General features: G+C 40.3%; 1 protein-coding gene across 13 annotated transcripts in view; it reads left to right on the forward strand.

The window, feature by feature from the left end:
* The first annotated feature begins 2,515 nt into the window (after positions 1 to 2,515).
* GBF1 (golgi brefeldin A resistant guanine nucleotide exchange factor 1) overlaps positions 2,516 to 20,129 on the forward strand; it is a 102,244-nt gene continuing 84,630 nt past the window's right edge. For 11 of the 13 annotated variants that reach the window (XM_079313057.1, XM_079313058.1, XM_079313053.1 and 8 more), the window contains exons 1-3: positions 2,516 to 2,775; positions 7,420 to 7,525; positions 8,838 to 8,904. In XM_079313057.1, coding sequence (XP_079169183.1) covers positions 2,768 to 2,775; positions 7,420 to 7,525; positions 8,838 to 8,904 — 181 coding nt within the window. In that variant the 5' untranslated portion in view covers positions 2,516 to 2,767. The remainder of the gene's footprint in view (positions 2,776 to 7,419; positions 7,526 to 8,837; positions 8,905 to 20,129) is intronic. The other 2 variants (XM_079313052.1, XM_079313054.1) reach the window with 1 other exon arrangement.

A 20,129-nucleotide genomic window follows, 5' to 3' on the forward strand; every position in this document is an offset into this window, starting at 1 on the left:
TCAAGACAGAGGATGCTGAAAAACTGCATCTTTGCAGTGAAGATAAAGCTGAGCTTTCCTGACCAGATAGCAGGAACTTGGGGGATTTCCACAGACTACTTGTCTGATCTTTAGTTTCATTGTACCATGTTGTATGCAAGAACCAGTGCATTACCTTGGAAATAAAGTGACAAAAGATTATCTTGTGTCCTGGTCCTACACCTGAATATTTTGGTGCAGAGTGCTCCCACTTGCCCACATCTTCCCATAGCTGTGCACTACTCACTTCAAACACTGCTGGATCATCCAGGTTTCCCCACTGCTGCCAAGTTGGGGATGTTGGTGCCACACTGTCACATCAGCAGGATTTTCTGTGCAATCAGGGTGGTGCTGGGCTGTCTGAGGGCTGACTAACACAGTGCTGTAGTGCCTGTGAGTGAACTCTCCTCCCCAGACAGTGTGGGGCCATACCACATTGTGTTTCTCTCCAGACAATGCAGTGCTGGGTGGTAAGTAAAAATGCAAAGCACATTGCAATGTTTGCTCTTTATTAATGCACTAAGATGCATTTGGGCGAAGCAGAAGGTTCCTGCCTGGCTTGGTTTCAAACTCCGTGACAGGCTTCCATAAATAACCCCTTAGCAGGGTCCAATTCACCAGATCTGACTGGGTGGGAGCCTGAGCTACACAGTGGGCACTGGAAGGGCAAGAAGGCATGGAAGGGAGTTCAGAGCCTTTCTTGACAGGTCAAGCAGGCTTGAAAAACCTGGACTCAACTGCAAGGTGTTCAGTGGCTAAGCCAGCACCTGAAATACCCTTTCCAGAGCAGGGAGCAGATGGATAGAGTGGCAGATGAACTCCTGTGGATTTCAAAATGTCTGGCAAATACCACCAGGCTGTTAGCATCTGCAGGAGAAGGGCAAAAAGAAAGGAGAAAGCACTAGTAACTGTTTTGCTTGGTCTGGAAACCTTCACTCATTGCCTAGGTGGCATATGAAATCTGGGCTCAGTGAGTATTTGACTGTTTGTTTTATAGCTGAGAAAACCAAGATCAACTGCATGTACCAAGGCTGCAGCAGAGGCTGGAGGAATACATCTTAGCTTCTGAGCCTATGGCTGGACCACTGGGACATGCTCTTTCTTGTTTCACCTCTGGGGAATGTGGCTGCTTAGTGCAATTAGAGCTTAAATTTCCAAATCCAAAGATTTTCTTCGTGCTGCCAGGCAAAGCCCAGCTGAAAAAAGTCCTCTGGCGGTGTCAGAGCTGGGAGGTAATGGCAGTTTCAATGTAAGACACATTGAATCTCCATCAGGCAATAGTCTGATACGTGATAATACCTGGCCATTTTTTAGGGTGGCATTGGAGTCAGCCTCAGATTTCTATTTGGCAGGCCAGGGAACTGTTGGATGTTCCCTTGAAAGTCTGAGAACTTTCTTCAGTCACACTGCAATAGGTGAAGTTGTGATTAAAAGGGAATGAACACCTTTTTACCCTTTCACCTTTCTCTTGGCTCCACTGCTTTCTGTTTTCCCTACAGAATGCAAGATTTTGGAGTAGCTGTTGCTCTGACCACTCTAACGCCTGTCACAACCAATCCCCAGGGTGACCTGACTGAAACTCCTACAGGTGTAAAACGGTAGGGTAACTGCAAGGACCTTCTGTCCTCTGTCCCAAGTTGATAGGCAGAGGCTGAAACAAGTAGTAACCCCTGCAAATTACAGCTTTTAAGGCACACCGCATTGCTACTGGAGCACAGAGATAGAAGCACCTGAGGAGGTGGGAGCAGCACCAGGAACTCATTTTGCCAAGCGCTACACAGCCACAAAGCTGTGATTGTTTTTGCTGCAAAAAGTGGGCCAATAAATGGCTCCGTAGAGCATGAAACTCCCTGGTGGTCTCTGTCTGGCAGGATAGCTGGTCCGGATGAACTCAGGCTGCAGCATGTGGCTTGGAATCCAACCTGAGCCAGGAACCAGTTGTGTCCAGGTTTGGGGAGTCACTGGGGAGCAGCACTGCGGGGAAGGGAGAAGGGCGTGTGCTCCTGCTCACCGGCGGAAAACAGCAGCGCTAGGACACGGGGAGGAGGGAACAGAAGGCTTGCAGGCGATCATCTCCAAAGGCTCCAGCGGAGGAGCTGCAAGAGGCTGTAGAACAAGTTGAGAAACAGTCGCGAGGCGCGGCGGAGAGGCACTGCTTCCTTCGAGGCTGTGCAGCCAGCGCTGTCACCCACAACCGCACCCTCACTCGCTCCGCTCGGGGCGGCCCCGGCTCCCCACACGCCCCGCGGCCGGCCCACAATGCTTTGCGAGGGCGGCTCTCCCGCCGCTTCCGCCCGGCCGCCCTGGCTGCGCCCGCCCGGCCGCGGCTGCGGCGCCGCACCGCAGCGCCATTGGCCAGCGGGCCTGCTGCTTCTACCCTGCCGGCTCTCATTGGCTGCGCGCCGCTGTCACCGCAGAGCCCGCCTCCTCCGGTCGCAGACCGCGTTCCCATTGGGCGCCGCGGGGAGCTGCGTGGCGCACCGTGCGCGGGTTGGCTGTGCCGGCTGTCTGTCTGCGCAGTAACCAGGCAGCGGGTCACGGTGCGCCGGTTTCCACGTCAGTGCGAGGGAGCGGGGCCGGTGTCCCTGCCCGTGCCCCGCGGCCCCCGCGCTCCGCGGCCTCGCCTCCGCCGCCGCCGGCACGGAGGGGCGGACAGGTGGCGGGCCGAGCTCTCCCGCCCGCGCTGCCGCCCGCCCGCCCGGTTATGTGAAGCGGCCGCCGCCGCGGGGAGCAGGCGCCGCCATTTTGGATGCGGGGGTCAGTGCCGGGCAGCGACCGTCTGTCGCGATAGTGTCGCGACGCGGCGGCGGGCGGGAGGGACGCGGCGGCGGGGGAGCCTTGCGGGACCAGCGGGGGCGGGGACGGGAGCGGGGCCGCGCCGGGGTCGGGCGCGGTGGGGGCGGCGGGCGCGGGGCTGGCGCCGTGAGGGCGCCGCGGGGCAGAGCGGGAGCCGGGCTCGGCGCCGGCCGCGGGGAGCTGCACCTGCACCGGCATCCGCTCCCCGGGCAGCGGGGCGGCTTGCCGCCTGCAATCCTGGAGACGGGCTGTTCCTGGCATATGGTCAGCTCCGTGGCTGGTGCAGGGGAAAGATCACAGCTCACTTAGCGTCTGTGTTGCGAGTTCATCCGCTGGCATGTTTCATAGGTTCAGTAGTGTGAAATAATTGGAAAAAAGAAAATGCCCCTCACCATGAAAACATTAGGTCTCATTTTTACCATGCAGTTTTGACAGGTAAATGCGACTTGCCTTTCTCTTCTTGATTCCCAGGCCCAGTCTCACTGTTGCAGCTGAATGTGGAGGCTTGCAGAGAAGCTTGTCCCTCTCTTGCTTTCTGATATGTCACCCCTACCAAGTTGCTGCTGCTTATCTTTTAAAGTGGATTCTTAAATGCCCAGGACTGCACAGTTTATTTCCATACTTATGAATTATTGCTTCATATCACTTTTGTCCAGGCATTAAGAGCTAGCCTTTGGAGAAACATCCTGACTTTTCTGAACTTTTGCTGCCTGTGATGCTTTTTGTAGAACTATTTGAAAAACCCAAGCGAGTTAAATTTCTGTGTAGAGGTTCATGTACCTTTCATGTGAGGTTTAGGAGGAAGGAAAGGACCTTTCTGGTTGCCACTTGGGCTTCTGGGAAACCTGGCTGGCTGTGAGATTATCAGGAGTTGTTTGTGATTCGTGGTTGTGTGTTCTGTTTTGGTAGCAGTGTATTGTATCAGGATTCTGATGGCCAAATCTAGGTCAGAGGCTATCGAGATTATTCCTGCATTCCTGTCATAAACAGTAAAAATTTAGGTCAACAGAAGCTTAATCTGAATTGTTACCTTTCTATGTTGTGGTTGTGTTGATTTTCACTACTGCTGTTTGTGGGAGTAGTGTCACTGGGTTTAAATCGGGTGCCATGGCTGAAGGCGAAAGTTAATGTTAGGAAGAAGTGATTTTATGGAAGTCTGCCAGACCTCATTAGCTCCTGATGCTAACTCTTCCTTGTTTCCAGAAGAATTGCAGACATTTTGCTGCAGAAGAGGGAGTGTTTCCTAAAACTGTACCAAAGACTTCCTATGGTAATACTAGGAATAGTTTGGCTCCCTGTCTGTTGGGATGTGTAGGGGTAACGAGTTCTGAGGTTGAGAAATGGAGTGTTCAGTGCATGTGTGAAATAACATTGGCAGGTGTAAATCTTGTCAGTGTTTTTATATGAAGATTCTACATGTGATGCTATTTCAGAAGTCTCAGAATAGTGATGATTATTATCCATAGAACACTGTTGAAGGTTTTGGCAAAGTTATGAATATGAGCTTTTGTTCTTAGTGTTCCCAATGCTGTTATCAGTGAGGCTGAGAAAGTTAACAGCCTCCCTTGTTGCCTTGGCTTGGAGCTGTCATTTTCACTGTGCTGCCTGCTGAACTTCTGTGCAGGAACATATCTGAGGACTAGTCTACAGTTTTAAGTAGATGTATGAATGTCTCTTGACAAAGAAACATGAGTTTATATAACTCATATAAGTTAGTTAAACTGAAGGGTTAGGGAGCTAGAAAGTGTTTTGAAATTTAGTAGGTACCTCTCGTTTTTTCTTTTTCCAAACTTAAGACCACAGAACTGAATCCATTTATTTCTGTATCAAGTCCACTATCTTTTTGTGTTTGATTAAAGATTGCTAGCAAGAAAAGCATTTATTCTTGATTTGAGATCAAGAGGTATTTAAACAAAGCCTTTGCTAGGGAGGTTGTTTCAAATTTTTAATGATCTTCAGTATTAGTTCTGTTAGCCGGTTCAACACTTTTACAATATCCCATTCTTCAGACCATACCTTTGTAACATTAAACCTGAATTCATGGAAACACTTTTCTTCTCCAAGTTGAACAAATGTCTGGTGGTTTTGCTTGAGTCTCACCATGCTTCTCTAAATCCAGCTGGTCATTTAGTGCTGGTCTGGAAAAACATGTAACTTTCTTTCTCTGCTGCTTTCACAGCATTCATTTCAATGTTAAAACTTCTTTCAATACAGGACATCTATGTACTCTTGCTTGAAAGGATCAGGTGAAAAGGAAAAGGGGTGTATTGGAGGTTTTTTCTTCATATTTTGCCGCTTGCAGTTAGCTGGTCATTTCAAGTCTTCTACATTCAGAAGAGACGGAGGTTAACAAACTTTTTATTTAATTGTTTTATGTTAAAAATAGAGGAGAAGAAATAAAAGTCTTGCAAGCAGATTCACTAGTATGCAGAACAGCATTTAAGCTTTGGCATCACTTTAAATAAACTGCTGAGTATCTATATGTGTGCTAGGTTTGTAATATGCCTATCTGGTATTTCCATGCTTTTTGAAATAATGGTTCCATGTCAGTTTGCTAAATGCCTGGAGTGGTGAAACACAGTTTACATGTTCAATACTCTTTTGAAAGAGTGAAGACAGGAAAAACTTAGGTTTGATAAATATGAATTTATAAACTATTTCCTCAGAAGTACTTCTGTGGACTAGAATTTTGAGCCCTGAAACTACCAATGCAGAAATACAGAAAATAATGGAATTACTGAAAGAAACAATAAATAAGCAAAGAATTTTACATGAAGGAGAAATCTCCCATTCATGCCATGCGCTAAAACAAGGACAGCAAAGTGAAATAGAAAAATTGTGATCAATTGTATTTCAATGCAATCATATGAATAATGTATGGAATAATTTACTATTGAGGATGGGAACATCTCTCAAGCATTAGCCACATGAGTAGGAAGTGTATTGATATAAACCTTTGTTCTTCAGGGCACAAACAAATTACTTGGAAGCACTATTTGTCTGTCATGACTGTTCTTAAAAAATACTTTTGTCTTTGCCCTTAAATTATTGTTTTAACACCTGGGAATAATATTATGTCTAATTCATTTAATGAAATAAACAATTTTGCCATAAGATTATTTATTCCATCTCAAACACCTGAAAAAATGAAGCAACAAATCCGATGCTGTCCATTGATGAGGTATCTTTTTATAATACTTGGCTTTCTTTCCTTTATTTACTAAGTCCTGAAGCAAATTAGTCTCTTTCATTCAGAGGATATTTGTGTATTTGAAGCATTGCTGATAATTCAGACATGTTAATTAATATGAAACCTGACAGATCCAGGATGTACGTTCTGAAATTTCTGTGGTGATCTTTCTGAGGTCTTGAGTAATCCACCAAAACCATTTCCTTCCAGCTTTGCCTTTGTTACATGGGCAAAAGTCCTTCTCATATTCTCTGTGCTTTATTACCCCCTGCCTCCCCCTCCCAGCTGAGTCCTTTAAGAGCCTGTCAGGTTTAAGATTTAAAGTGTTATGATCAGTATTTCCAATCTTTTGCTTCCCTAAGGATGACCTGTTGTGATTTCAAGCTGGAGTCCTCATTTTCCTTTAATTCTTCTGAAAAAGTCTCATTATTTAGCTACCATATCACTAAATCCTTCTCATTTATAAACATGGTATCATCTGAATCTTTGACCTCTTTATAAGTCCTGTTTATTATTTTTAAATATTTGCGTCTGTTCATTTACCTTCATTCTTATTTCTTGTTGCTTGACTGTATCTAGGCTACAACTAATATATACAGAACAATTCCACAGTAGTTCACACTTCTTTTCTTTTTCTCAGACTATTACAAATCTTTCTTGGTTTTAATTTCTATCCCCTTCTTCTGCCTCTTTCTGGGTGCATCAGTTTAAGTTTTTTTTCCAGAAAGACCTCAGACTACAAGAGAATAAGTGTCTCCCTTTAGCTTCCTCACTTTTTCTCTCTCTGTTCCATCCAGTTTTGTCTCCAGTTTGGCACATTTCTTTGTGGGGTTTTGCTCACATCTTTTTTACTTTCCTGCTTTCTTGAAAGCTTTGTTTTGTGAAGCAAGTGTGAAATCAACATCTGTTACAATTTTTTTTTATTTTGTCAACGTTTTGAGTCCCAAAGAGGTTTGCTCTGGCCAGGCTATTCAACCCACTGAAAGACTGCAAGGTTAGCTTTTTGTAGGGCTGTAGGAATTTGCATAAGTGCTGGAGGTGCATATGTTATTGCATTGCCATGGATTCTCTCCTGGTACCTCAACACTTTTATCTTTATGTGAACTTACATAGATGGAAAAAAAAAAGAGGAATGTGCCTTGGCAAAGGGATCTCTTCCATTACAAAGATCCTCTTAGAACTAGCTGTCTGCTCTCATGGGTTTGAAAGCACACTATGGAAAGGTGTCCTTTTTTGATTAATTACTTGTATTTGTTACATGTAATAACTTGTATTTTGTGCACGCACAAAGCAAATCTGAAAGGGTTTCTTGCATCACTGCCAGCCTTCTCTTGGTTAGAGTTAGCTTCATTTTGTCTGAGGAAGACAATTACTCTGAGAAGCTAGAGATTAATCTGAATTACCTTTCTTTTCAGAATTGTCAGGATGGTGGATAAGAACATTTACATTGTACAAGGTGAAATCAACGCAGTGGTGGGAGCCATAAAGCGTAATGCCCGCTGGAGCACGCACACACATCTGGTAAGTTATCTTAATTGTTGCCATCTGTAGCAGCAGGTAGAAACACCTATGCCAGAAACCACCTCACTTTGGAAAAGTACCTCAGTTTTTTGTAGCACTTGTCATAGTACTTTTGTAAGTAAAATTGGAATAACCTTCTACATTGTTTACATTGTTTTGGGCTTCTTACCTGCTAGTGACTACAAAAGCTACAAAGTTGGAAGTCTCCTACATTTTTATCCTCTGAACACAAAACCCCCACATTGTATTCTGTGTGGGAATCATCTCATTTAGACTTTTTATCACCAGGGATGTCAGGGAATTTGCATATATGGTATTATTTTATTTAGTACAATGGTTTTTTTTGTATCTTTTGTACCCTCTTGGAGAAGACAGTCTTCATCATGAAAGCCATGAAATAAAAATTGGGGAAGTCATTATATATAGAGTATTTTAAAATGTTTTGTATGACACAGTATTTGTTGTCAGCTCTGTTTTTTTGCTGCTATCTATATTGCTGCCTAAAACCTATTTATAGTTTCAAACCTGCTTTGGTAAAAACCCTAAATGCAGGGTTTCCAAGTCTAACCATGTTTTGGCAGGTTTATGGCTCACACTGTGTAGATGTGTGGATGTGGCACATTGTATCAGTGGTGCACTTCGGAATGTCACATGAGTACCAGATGGCTGTCATCCAGCACAAGTGGTTTCAGTTTGTCAAAGGGCAGGGCCCTTTTTCTTTCTAACAGGCATTTCTTCATTAGAGCTCACAGCCTCTCTCATTGAGGTGTGGGTGCAGCTGCACTCAGCTTGGAGCAGCTTGCTGCTTCTTATTTTAATATCATAAAGATAGGCTAAGGCTAAAGGATGCAGCTAATTCATATAAATATTGCACTGTGATTCTTTCTTCAAGTTATTTTAATGGCATAAAATGTCATTGTATTTCTGTTCCCATTGCAATCTGCATAGATTAACATTATAGCAAATCCAGATGAGCCATTTCAATATGGTATGAGTTAGATTTGCAGTGAAATTTATTGAACAGCAGAAGGCTAATCAGAAATGCTTCTAAGGACAATAAAACCAAACCAGAATACTCAGTCTTGGACCTATGCTTTGACATTTTAGCTGGATGGTATTGGGGAGCACTGGCAGAAAAATAAAAATGCTTCTCTTGGATTTGATGGTGTAAACATGTTGACAGTGATAAACCGCTGCACTTCTGTGAATGTAATGGTGAGGTCTTTAGACTTTAGACAGACACATTATTAAGATTTGTCTTCAGGAATATGTTTGTCTCATTAATTATTTACTTTCTATATATAATCTATAGGATGAAGAAAGGGATCCCCTGCTGCATAGCTTTAGCCATCTAAAAGAAGTACTGAATAATATAACAGGTAAGCTTATACAAAATCAGCAGGTATGTGCTTTTCCTAGGGTATATGCAAATAAATGTACAGGTGTATTTATTTGTCTTATTTACTATCCAGAAGTCATTTATTGAAGAACAAGAAAAGAGGAAATACACATATACTTTTATACATAATATCAATGCAAACTAGCACAGAAACACCACTGCTGCCACTCTCTATAGGGATATACTTTTTTTTTTTTTTTTTTTTTTTGGTGTATGTATGCACACACATATTTTTATAAAGATGCATGTTCTTTGATATACTGAAGCTTGTAGTAGTATATGAGATATGGTGTATTGTCATGCATAACTTTTTGTTTGTTTGTTTATGCTTTCTGATCTGTGAGTGATGGAAAAAATCGGCTTAGAAAGTGGTTTCCATCTGATTTTTCCTCACATTCTTTGGTTTGTTAGCTTTCATCATGTGTTATCATGTAAAAAGTGAAACACAGACCTCTGTTTCTATTTGGGTCTCTTGGATTTTAAGTGAAAGTCTTCCTTTGTAATCACCTGCACTTAAAGAAACTGTATTGGTTTAAAGAAGTCTGTATCAGTTAGAGAAGTAGAACACAAGGTTGTGGGTATTCTGACCAGTTTTTCTCACAACCTGTCGTTCTCCCCCTCCCCCAACATTTGCTGGCTTTGTAGTTTCAGGAGTGATTGTTTAAGTGTAACCCAAGTATATGTTGAGAGTCTTTAAGTGAAGGTAGTCCTAAACTCCATATGGCATTATACACATTCTTCCCAGGATATTTTACTGATTGTAGTGTTTGAGAGTAAACTGAATTTCTGGTCCCTTTATTACAGTGAGTGTTCAGAACTGCACTCAATCTTAGTTTGAGATGGTCATTTTGCATTTCTAACTGAAGCATGCTTATTCTTGCATCAGTGCTGAGTCTGGAATCCCATAAGAAGTGTGTTCCCTAGAAGCACAGTAGTGCTGCTCCCAGATGATGGATGGCAAGAGGACACGTGCCAGTACTAAGCCTTTATTCCTTCCTCTTTTATGTCTGCCTGTGAGTGTAATGCTTTGCTTTTCTTTGCCAGGTTAACTTCCTGTGATTGTAAGCAGGATTTTTCTGTTGGATCATGGCATCTTAGGGAACTCCTGAACAGCCTGTATTTCTGGATAGTGTCTTTGTTCTGGATGTTATGCTCATACCTGGACTACACGACAGTCTGGATTTGTGGGGTTTTTTTGTAATCTCACTCACCTTCTGTAAGAGCTGCATGCAGTCACCAGAAGTGTATTGGGAGGAAATTTTACTTTTCTCCCTTCTATGAGATAATTTTTTTTTTTTTAATAAACTTCTTGAAGTTCTTTGTCATTATTGCAAATATCTCTTCTCATCAACAAGAGCAGGGACTGTCAGGATGCTCAAATAAATGCAGTATAAGTAAATGTCAAGGACTGGCCATTTATCTAGAGCAGCTAGGTAAAACGTGCTGTTGACTTGTTGGGGAAAAAATGCAAGTTCACTATCTGCTGATGTTAGAGAAAGCAAAGTTTAATGTACTGGGAGATTCGGAGACTCCCTTTGTATTAGTCATCACATAAGTGTGGTTCTTGCTGAGATAGTAATTGCTTATATATGGGAATGATAGCATGTTAGTTTGACTACATGGGATTCTTTTATATAGGTAATTTCAGCTGCAGTGATTGCTATTTACTGACTAGTGTCTTGAGATAGGATATCATGGCTATGCTCCATCTTTTTTCCATTTTGGACATGGATTTGTTCCCAAGCAATACTTTGAATGATACAGAGTCTCCTGCATCATCTTCCAGGCAATCAAAAGTCCAGTCCCCCCAGCATAGGGGGTTTTTTGGTGACTTTTTTTTTCTCCCCTAAACCTTCCTTTCATGTCTCTTTCATTAGCTCATGGAAACACATTGCTTTTATATTTAAATTTATTCAAGCTATAATCTTTGACATTTGAGTTAGCTTTTAGTACAATTTTGCATTTATAGTAATATATATTATGTATTTTCTCAATCCCCCAAGAACCCATTTTAATCTGTTCCGGATGCAAATTTCTGGCTGCCTTGTCCCATCTCCCCTCTTGCTCTCTCCCTCCCTTCCCCTCCCCCATGGAGCATGTTTGATCAGGTGTGGCAGGAATATCCACTGTCAAGCTGCGCCCTTTATATTAGTCAATATTATCCTTCCTTCCCTCCCACTCCCTTCATTCTCCTCTGGGCTTTACCAGTTGATTTATAATTTTGGAATTCTCATCGGAGTCTGTAATACAGTTTGTTCATTATTTAACCAAAACCTGTTTAATGAGCAAAGAGAGGCAATGTAAATGTTAGGCATGTTGCAGTGGAGTACCTTTTGTTCTCCTCTGCGCTAGTGGGTATTAACTCTGTCGTTACTGCGATGCTGAGATACCCTGGTCAAGGGTATAAAGATGCACTGTATGCCCTCAGCAGCTAAAGATTTCTGTTTCAAAGTATTGTTCCTCAAGAGTAACTAAATTACGTACAGGAAAGCTTGCCTGCAACTAAGTATGGTATCCCATCCTGTTGTAACATCTACGTGTGCTCCTGGAGAAAGCATATAGAGAAGATGTGTTGCTCAGCACAGTCCCATGATTATGGTAAGAGCAACTTCACTTCTACAACTCAGCATACTTAGCTAGGGGCCTTGAACCTGAATTATATTTTGAAGTTTCTCTTAAATTCTGGTAGAGGAACTTAATTTCTGTGGGAATTTTATGTAGATTTATAAAAAGAGTTCAATAGTAATTAAAAAATGAACAGTGTGTTCACACTCATCCACTGTCAGTTGATTTATTCAATTCCACTTTTACATTTTCATGGGCTGCATGTATTTTAGCTACTGTTGATAGTTGTTCAGCTACTATTGATAGGAAGGAAACATAGAGGTTCTGTTGTCTTGGGTGATGCATGTTACTCCAAGATAAATGTAATAGCTGAATGCTTGCTATGCTAAGATGACCACAACAAGCTTAAGTTTGATGGTGTCTCTTATTTCTAGTGCTTAGAAAAAGAGGAGTCAGTGTCCTGAATTATGACCATATGGAAGCAATGACTATCAGGCTTTGTCCATGCATGCAAAATTGAAATATATTAAAACTGATGAAAACTTGTATTGATACAAGTTTGGATCTAGGGCTGCTGTCACCATAGCTTCCATTTGACTGCTCTTTGACATGAGCTTAGTACCCTGAAAAATGTTTCTGGATGTTGAAATATTTGTTAATTTTGTCAGTCTTGTTATGGATGTAGGTCACCAAAAGGAAGCTTCTTTTTAGCATCCAGTGGTAACTGAGCACTGTTTCTTTCATGAGAGATTCCAACTTAAGATGCTCTCTAGGTGAGCAGAGAAAGGTTTTATAACCACAAATCATTGGGAATATGAATTAATTATAAGCCTGCTTTTCCATGATTTCATGAGGACTGGGCTTCTTTAAATGTGTCTCTGGCTGTTGAAGTCTCCAGACCATTCTGGTATGATGTAGAGGTAAGAGCAGATACTTCTGCAGTCATTCTTCTCGTTACAGAATTTGTGCTTTGCTCTGACCAGGGAGATGAGTCAGTGACCAGGATTTTCACGCCTGAAGTGCTGCCTACTGGTGTGTAGGATGGCTTTAGGACAGGAATGACTGGATGCAACTGCCTTGTACAAGCCATGACTGCAGTGGGAGAAGCAGGTGTTTGTGGAAAGTGTGTGCATCGAGAGTCTATTTAAATAAGGTTTAAACTAGGTAAACACACCTGTGAAGAGGTGCTTGTGTACATTTTAGGTCCATGAGTGCCAGACTGCAAGGTTTGAGTCCTTTTATCCTCTGGTGGTTCAGAGTTAGTGCATTTAAACAGAAGCTGCAAAGTAAGCTGTTAGAAGCACTCTGATTTCATGCACATTCATGACATTTTAAATGAATGCTTGTACTGTGGGTTCAGAAGAATCTTTTCATGGCTTATTTCAGGCAAGAAGCCGCTGCAAATCTCCATCTTTAGAGGGTTGGCTGGGGCATTAAGAGCTGGCTAAAGGTCAAATGACTGTAACTGTAGGAGAACCTTTGCCCAGTGTACTGACTTAATATACTTGTTACTGTAGCCATCAGTTTTCTGGTATGTAGACTTGATTGCACACTTGCTTTCTCATGTCTGAGTTCAGGAAACTCAGTTTTTTTGGAAAACCTGGCAGTAGTTGTATAAAACAATACAGGAGTTTTATCCTGGTTTTGGATTAATGTCTGAAGTTTTTCTGGAAGATCTAGTTTTAAGAAGTGGTAAATTGGTAATAAATATAAATATGTGGCCTCTTCTTAATGCCATTGAAGTGCTAATGGTTAGAATATGAGATGTTAGTTCAAGTTAAGAAATCAGAAAGAAGTAGCATTTGGGTTTTTTATGAAGATGTGTAGGAATTAGACTATATGAATGTGTGATATGTAAAGTGCTATGATGCTTATTGCTTTGCAGGTAACAGCAATACTGTATTTTATTTATTATTTAGGTCTTGAATTTCTCCTGGAAGTTCCTGAACTTACTGGCAAATAGCAACTTTGATGAATTGCATACTGTGATATTTCTCCTATTGCTTGCACTGAAGGGTAGAAATGTTACCTAGATCAGCCATTAAAAAAAAGTTTTTTTTTTTTCTGTTGCATGTCAACTTCTTATCAAAGATCTAGAACATTTACTGATCTTATAGATAATGTCTGTTCTTGTGATAACTAAAAAAAATTTTTTTTTTAGTAGCAGGTATCCATACGTATTAACTTGGTATTTTTGAATACCAAGCAATTGAATACCAAGGCTAACATTTATCTTTGTTACATTTTCTATGAATTTTTAAAGAAAAATGGAAAGGGTATAAGGAAGCTTAGGAAACTGTTAGAATAGGGTTTCTTCCATAGCTTTAACTTGGCCTCACTCTAATTACTGGATGACAATACAATTTTAGTCCATATTGAATGACCTGGCACTGTGTACAGAAGAGGTAATTTATTTCTCTTCATATTTTCTTACTATTAGAAGTATGAATATTAAGGTGCCAACTTAAATTTGATGCTTTGTTTGCAGATTGAATCCAGACTTGATTTTTGCCAACTGTGTTTAGACAATACAGTAAAAATTGTCATTTTAAAAGCAGGTTTCTTGTCTAAATGAATACAGACATCCTCCCAGCTGCACAGAGAATGTAAACCAATGCAGTATTTTTGCTTTGAAGCTGCAGGTATTTCCAAATACTCTGAGTGAGATTAATCTTTTTAATCTCATTGTAGCATCGAATTAATTAAATCAGTGTCTTATGGCTGAGGTCTTTGAATCTTCCTCAGGGATGTTTTTAGCATAGAGATTGGTATTTTGGCATAGATTTTCTTGGTTTTGTTCTTGGAGAAATAATAAATCAGAGTTTTCCCAAGTGCCTGTGCTTTACTTTCTAAGTGATTTTCCCAGAGTGACACTGATGTGCTCCAAGAATGGTAGCTTCACTGCAACTGGGATGGGAACTTCTCAAGCCCAAAACAAGCAGGAGAACTGTCATAATTTCACTTAAGATTTTGTTCACTTTCTATATAAAGGAAGGAGGAGGAATGTCCTTGATGAAGAATGATTTATAGATGCACCAAGACAAGCACCATGACATTTTTCATGGCTTTTCTGTTGTATGTAGGACAGCATTTATACAGAATGTGTGAGGAGTCAGGTATGGATGGGGTCACTGAGCTCTAATTGATTCTGTTGAATTGTGCATTGAGTCCTTCAGTACAGGTTGCTGAATGAAATTGGAATTGTCATTCAGAATATTTCATTTTTGTAACTGAGATAATTGTAACTACTACTGACATACAGAAAGGGATAAACTATTTGTGTAGAATCCTTAATTTGATAACTTTTTAGCTCTAGTGTTAATCTTCTGTTTTGTGTTTCTGAGTAGTAAGAAACTTAATGAATAAAATTGAAAGAAGCGGAGTGAATCTTAGAATATTTAGCAAAGAAACCTAACCAACCCAGTAAGGTGATCTTCACACTAGGTATTTCTGCATGTCTCCTGAAGTCCCTTATGCAGTTCAACCCCACAAGCTTTGTGATACCAGTTAAGCATCCTTTCAATACAGTTCTCTTAGTGCAGTTTAACACTAGAGCTTGGAGCTGGAGTCTTCCTTCTGTGCATGGCTAATGACTGGCAGGTACAGGCAGGAGGTGGTGCTGTTGGAAGGAATTGTTTCCTGACCCCTAATCCTTAAGGACCCTAGGATTTAGATGGACAAGCACTCCTGGCTGTTGCTTGGAAGAGTTCCCACAGTGGGCTTGTTCTGTAACACCAGCCTTCTGTTACCACTGCAGGGCTGGGCTCTGAAGAGCTGCCACATGTGCATGGTGTGCAACTGACTCTCTCTTGTTCCACGCTTGTTGAGCAATTACTTTCCCACTTGTTGGGCACTCCATTATTTCCTTCAGTTACTGCTTCTGTGTGAAGTGGAGCCATGAAGGAAATGGCTTAATGGATGTACATTAGGGGGCAATAAATTGCAGTTTGATTTTGTGGATAGGCAGTACCAGATGCTGCATAGAAGCTAACGTTCCTCTTAAGTCAGCCATTGAGGTTTTATATTGAGGTTTTTTTTGATGATGTTGTTTTTGTTTGATGGTCAAGAGTAGTGAAGAGGAATTGTGCCCATTTGCATTATAGTAAAAACCCTCTGGAAATAGGACTATACATTAAATTGCTTAATTCTGCTGGTAGTTTACTTTCACTAAGTATATAGCTCTTCTTTCACCTTCCTTCTTCTACCTGTCTTCTTTCTTCACTCAATAGTTGCTATCTAACCTGTTAAAAATATTGTCACAAAGCTGATTTACTTCAAAGAACAAATAACTTGTGTCAGAGAGTGCAGGTGCATATTTATATAGTTGCATAATATGTAATGGCACTGCCAAGAAGTGTTGATTATGCATACACAAGAAATATGCTGAAGTATTCCTCATCTCAAAGAGTCTGTAGCTTAAGAGGGTAGCAACAGAGAGAAATCATTAAGTATACAAAGTTGTTAAACACTTGAGGGTTTTTCTTAATGATTACCTCAATTTGTCCTTCAAACAGGCTGTTGTTGGCTGATCCTTGATATGGTTTATACCAAGATATGAGTTTGAAGGATGGGTTTGGAAGAAGATATGATCGGGCAAAATGTTCTTGTCTTCAGGAGTAGTGCAGGGATCTGTAATAAAGTGCTGCTTCTCTCAATGATTAGTGTGGAATTAAAAAGTCGGGAAGAAAACAGGTAGAATGGCAGGGATTAAAAGTGAAGTGTAAAAGTATCAGACTAAGGGAGAACATTGTTATTGAAATAGCAGATTGTTTGGTTAAGGAATATTGATGGTGAGGGAAGTGTACTTGATGGCTTGCCCATTTGAAGTAAACCTGCAGGAACTTTTTAAGGTAACTATCTAGCTTTTTACCTAGATGAGTGTTGCAGAATAGACTGGTTGCTGAAGGGTTATTTTTTGTTTGTGCTTGCTTTATGGAGTTTTGGTTTTTTTGCAATAAAAAAAAAATCAGTCCTCCAATGTGTTATGGACCTTGTCATGGTAAGTTCTTAAAAAATGTTGGATGGACAGTGAGGATGATATTAGCTCAGTTGGTCAGAGCATGGTGCTGATAACACCAAGTTCATGGGTCCATACAGGCCAGCCACTCAAGAGCTGGACTTGATTCTTCTTGTGGTTCCCTTTCAACTCAGAATATTCTGTGATCTGTTATCTTTCTTTTGTAACTTGTCTTTAGAAAATGATAAAATGCAACAGATATGTCCAGGAAAGACACAAAACTGATGCATACAGTCCTAGGAAAATTCTGGTCATCTTTTAGATGATGTGACTTTAACTTGCTTTTCAAGCTACAAAAAAAGACAACATTTGATACATGAAGTGTGCAATACAGTGACTTGAAGATAGGGTCTGAGGTTTTGTAATGTGATGGATACTGAGGTGAGAGATGGAAGTGTCGTGGATGAGTTTTTGTTGGTATCAACAGATACTTTCTGGGGAAGAACTTTATAAGTGAATGGAAATCTGTTGTTTTGTTAAAAAATCGAGGAAAGCTAAATCATGAATTAAATATATGTAAATGTTTTAGGGATGATGAGTCAGTACATGTCATCACAAAATTATAGGAGATAAAAAAATGGATCTTGAGAAGGATCATTTATCAAGTGATCATTGTAGAAAATGGATGAATCTACTCTGGTATTGTATGATATACTGTGTCCATGTGAGTTGGAAATGTTACTGGAAGTGTTAAAGCAACCTGCTCTTGGTTTGAACTTCTAATTGGTAGATATTTCTTCTTTAGTTGAAGGGCATGGATAGACATAGAATCCTTATCTGTTGAAACTTCCTGAAGTTAATTTGTCTGTGCTTTTTACATGGTGCAGTTGTGAAGTTGAAGCTTGTCAGTTCAAACCACTGTTGTATTTAGCATGTTGTGAAAGAAAAAGCAGGTGTATAGTTTTGTGACAGTTGAGGAGTAGGTGAGACATTATGACAAAAACACCCCAGTGTGAGATGAGTAAAGATGAAAAAGTAAAATATGTTAATGAGAATTTGCACATCTATACCATAGAACTAAAGTTTGAGGTGATACTGGCTTTAGCTATCCTGTTAAAATGAACAGATTGATAAACAGCTTATTTTAAGGTATTTTGCACTGTAATTGCAGTTACACAATTATAGTGCTCAAGGTACTTCATTAATGCTTTTTAGCTGAATAAGTTTAGCTGGTAAATCTTCCACTGATGATAGTTCTTTGATTATTTGACCCTCTACCTATACCCTAATATACAAACTTAAGTTTTGTTTTCCAGTTCAGTCCTTGTAGCTGAAACTTATAGACATATTGAAGTAGTAAGTTAGAGTCTTTCAGAAAGTGTAAGCTGGTGCAGGAGCCTAAGTGCTTGCATGGCTGTAAACAATTCTCAAAGCTTGTGCTACTTAAATGAGATACTTCAGAACTCTTCTCTTTTAATCACATTTGGCTTGATTCTGGGAGGATTTTTTTTGTTTAGCTGTGTCTTTGTGCCCTGTTACTTTTAATGAAATTATAATTTTTTCTTGATACAATGACAAAGTCTGAAAAGTGAATTAGATGCTACATACAGCTTGATTAACTGCCTAAATAATTAAAGGATCAAGTTGTAAATATGAGGAATTGTTGAAATAAGCAAAGATGTAGTTATTACCTTGACCATGGTATACTGAAAGAGAATGGTCTATTGAGTGGGCTATACCCCATAGGAGGAGCTTTGTTGTAGGAATAAAACGAGTGGCAGTGGTAAAATATGGTTGCTTGTGTAAGCATATTTAGTACTTTAGCAGCTGGGATGTTTTTCATAGTGGATTGGGCAGTTTATAGTGGCCTGTAAAAGTTTTATAAATTCCTATCATGATAGCATCCAGGAGCCATCATTAGTTGGTTTTCACTTCAATCTGAGATTTTTGTGCTCTTCATTCAGAAACACCATGTTTTTCTTTACATACTCAGCTCTCACTGAAAAAAACAAATGTTTTGACTATCTGAAGTGCAAATATATTCAGTGAGATTTAAAATCTAACACGCACAGTCAGATTTTATTTCTGTGCTTCCCTCTATTAAATACATTCTGCCTCAGCATGAGGTTAGCACTGCAGATGTGATCAGGCTGGTGCAGGGAGTAGGAGAACACAGTCCTGGGAATACTTACTTTGGTGGCATTGATGATGAACATTAAGGGATGGGAAATATATGTGCTCAGATATTTATGAGTCTGTTAAATTATGGTCAACAGGAAGAGACTTTTTCAGTTGAAACAGAAATATTAATTTAGATTTTGCAAAGAGATAAGTTCTAAACAACAGCATTTTCTGAAAGCATGTAACATTTTTTTGTGATACAGGAGTCTGAGTACTTTCATCATGAAGGCTTCTGTTTCTTAATAAAAGGGAAGGATAAGAGAAGAAACATCCGTGTTCTGCAAATAAAATGTAACACTTTACTGGGGAAAAGGCTTTGCCAGGAGTGTTGGAAACATAGGGGAGGAAGAAGTAAAAATATTCAGACACTGTAGAAAGCAATAAGACTCTAACAGCAGCTGAATAGTAGTTCAAGAGTTGGAAAAAATAAAGAAATTTCATAGAAAATAAGTTGCTGAAGAAATGTATTATTAAATGATGATAAGGAGGAAGACCATCATAGGCATCCTGGAATGTTTAACTTAATGGTTGTTTGGTAACTGACTATGGGCTGTTTAAGCATTGTGTCACACTATCAGGTTAAATTTTGCAAACAGTTTCTCCCTTCACTTTTATTAATAATCCATTAAAAATCTGAAAGGGCAGTTCATTTTTGTTCAGCTGCCTTTAAATGGTAGTTTTTTTCTTGTAGTTTCTTGGTGCGATAGAGTTTCTCAGCCCGTGCTGGTCCTTGTTCACATGCACGAGGCTCATGTGCTGCAGCGGAAGGTCACACACTCCCTTTCACTCTGCAGGAACAGCAGGTGATGGCACCAGCTGTTCACATCCTCATATTAGATGCCTCAATTTGAGCAGCTGGATGGGGCTGCTAATAAACTCTTACATATAATGCAGTTCATATTTTACCCACATTTCACTTGATTGTACTCAGCCCTGGCCAGTATTTTCTTTAACATCTTTCAGTTCTACCTGTAAGGTGCTCCTTTTCTTCCTTCTGCTTGTCTCCATTCTTCTTGTATGATGTGTTAGTCAGATGTTTGAAAAGTGTTCCAGTGTTGCAAATTTGAAAAGGAAAACGTACCAGAAAACATGCAAACTGTACATGGTTTAAGGATGCAGGAACAATCTCTCTGGCAAAAAACATTTTAAAATTTCAAAGACTTAATGCTGTAATGAAAATAATCTAGAGTGTTCTAAAGGATGTTCTTGTCCTTAAACATTACTGCTTTGGATAAAAACCTAGGGGGTGTGCGTTTATGTGCTTGTGAAGAATAGGTTAAAAAGTGCTTTTGTTCTGAGGAATCCGCCTGCATCCAGCTAGTTGAAGAGGTCTTGTTATGTGAATCTGCTATTAAAAGAAGGCCACAGGGGTTTTTAATTCCACCTTGAGTTACGAAATTGGCCTGGCAGTGAGTTTTGATATAGCCACAGTCGATTTCAACTTGTGCTTTTTATTCAAAAAAGCTTGCTTGTGACCTGTTAGGAGCCTCTGTTAAGCCTGT

Source organism: Erithacus rubecula (genome assembly GCF_903797595.1).
Source record: "Erithacus rubecula genome assembly, chromosome: 9".
NCBI lineage: Eukaryota > Metazoa > Chordata > Aves > Passeriformes > Muscicapidae > Erithacus > Erithacus rubecula.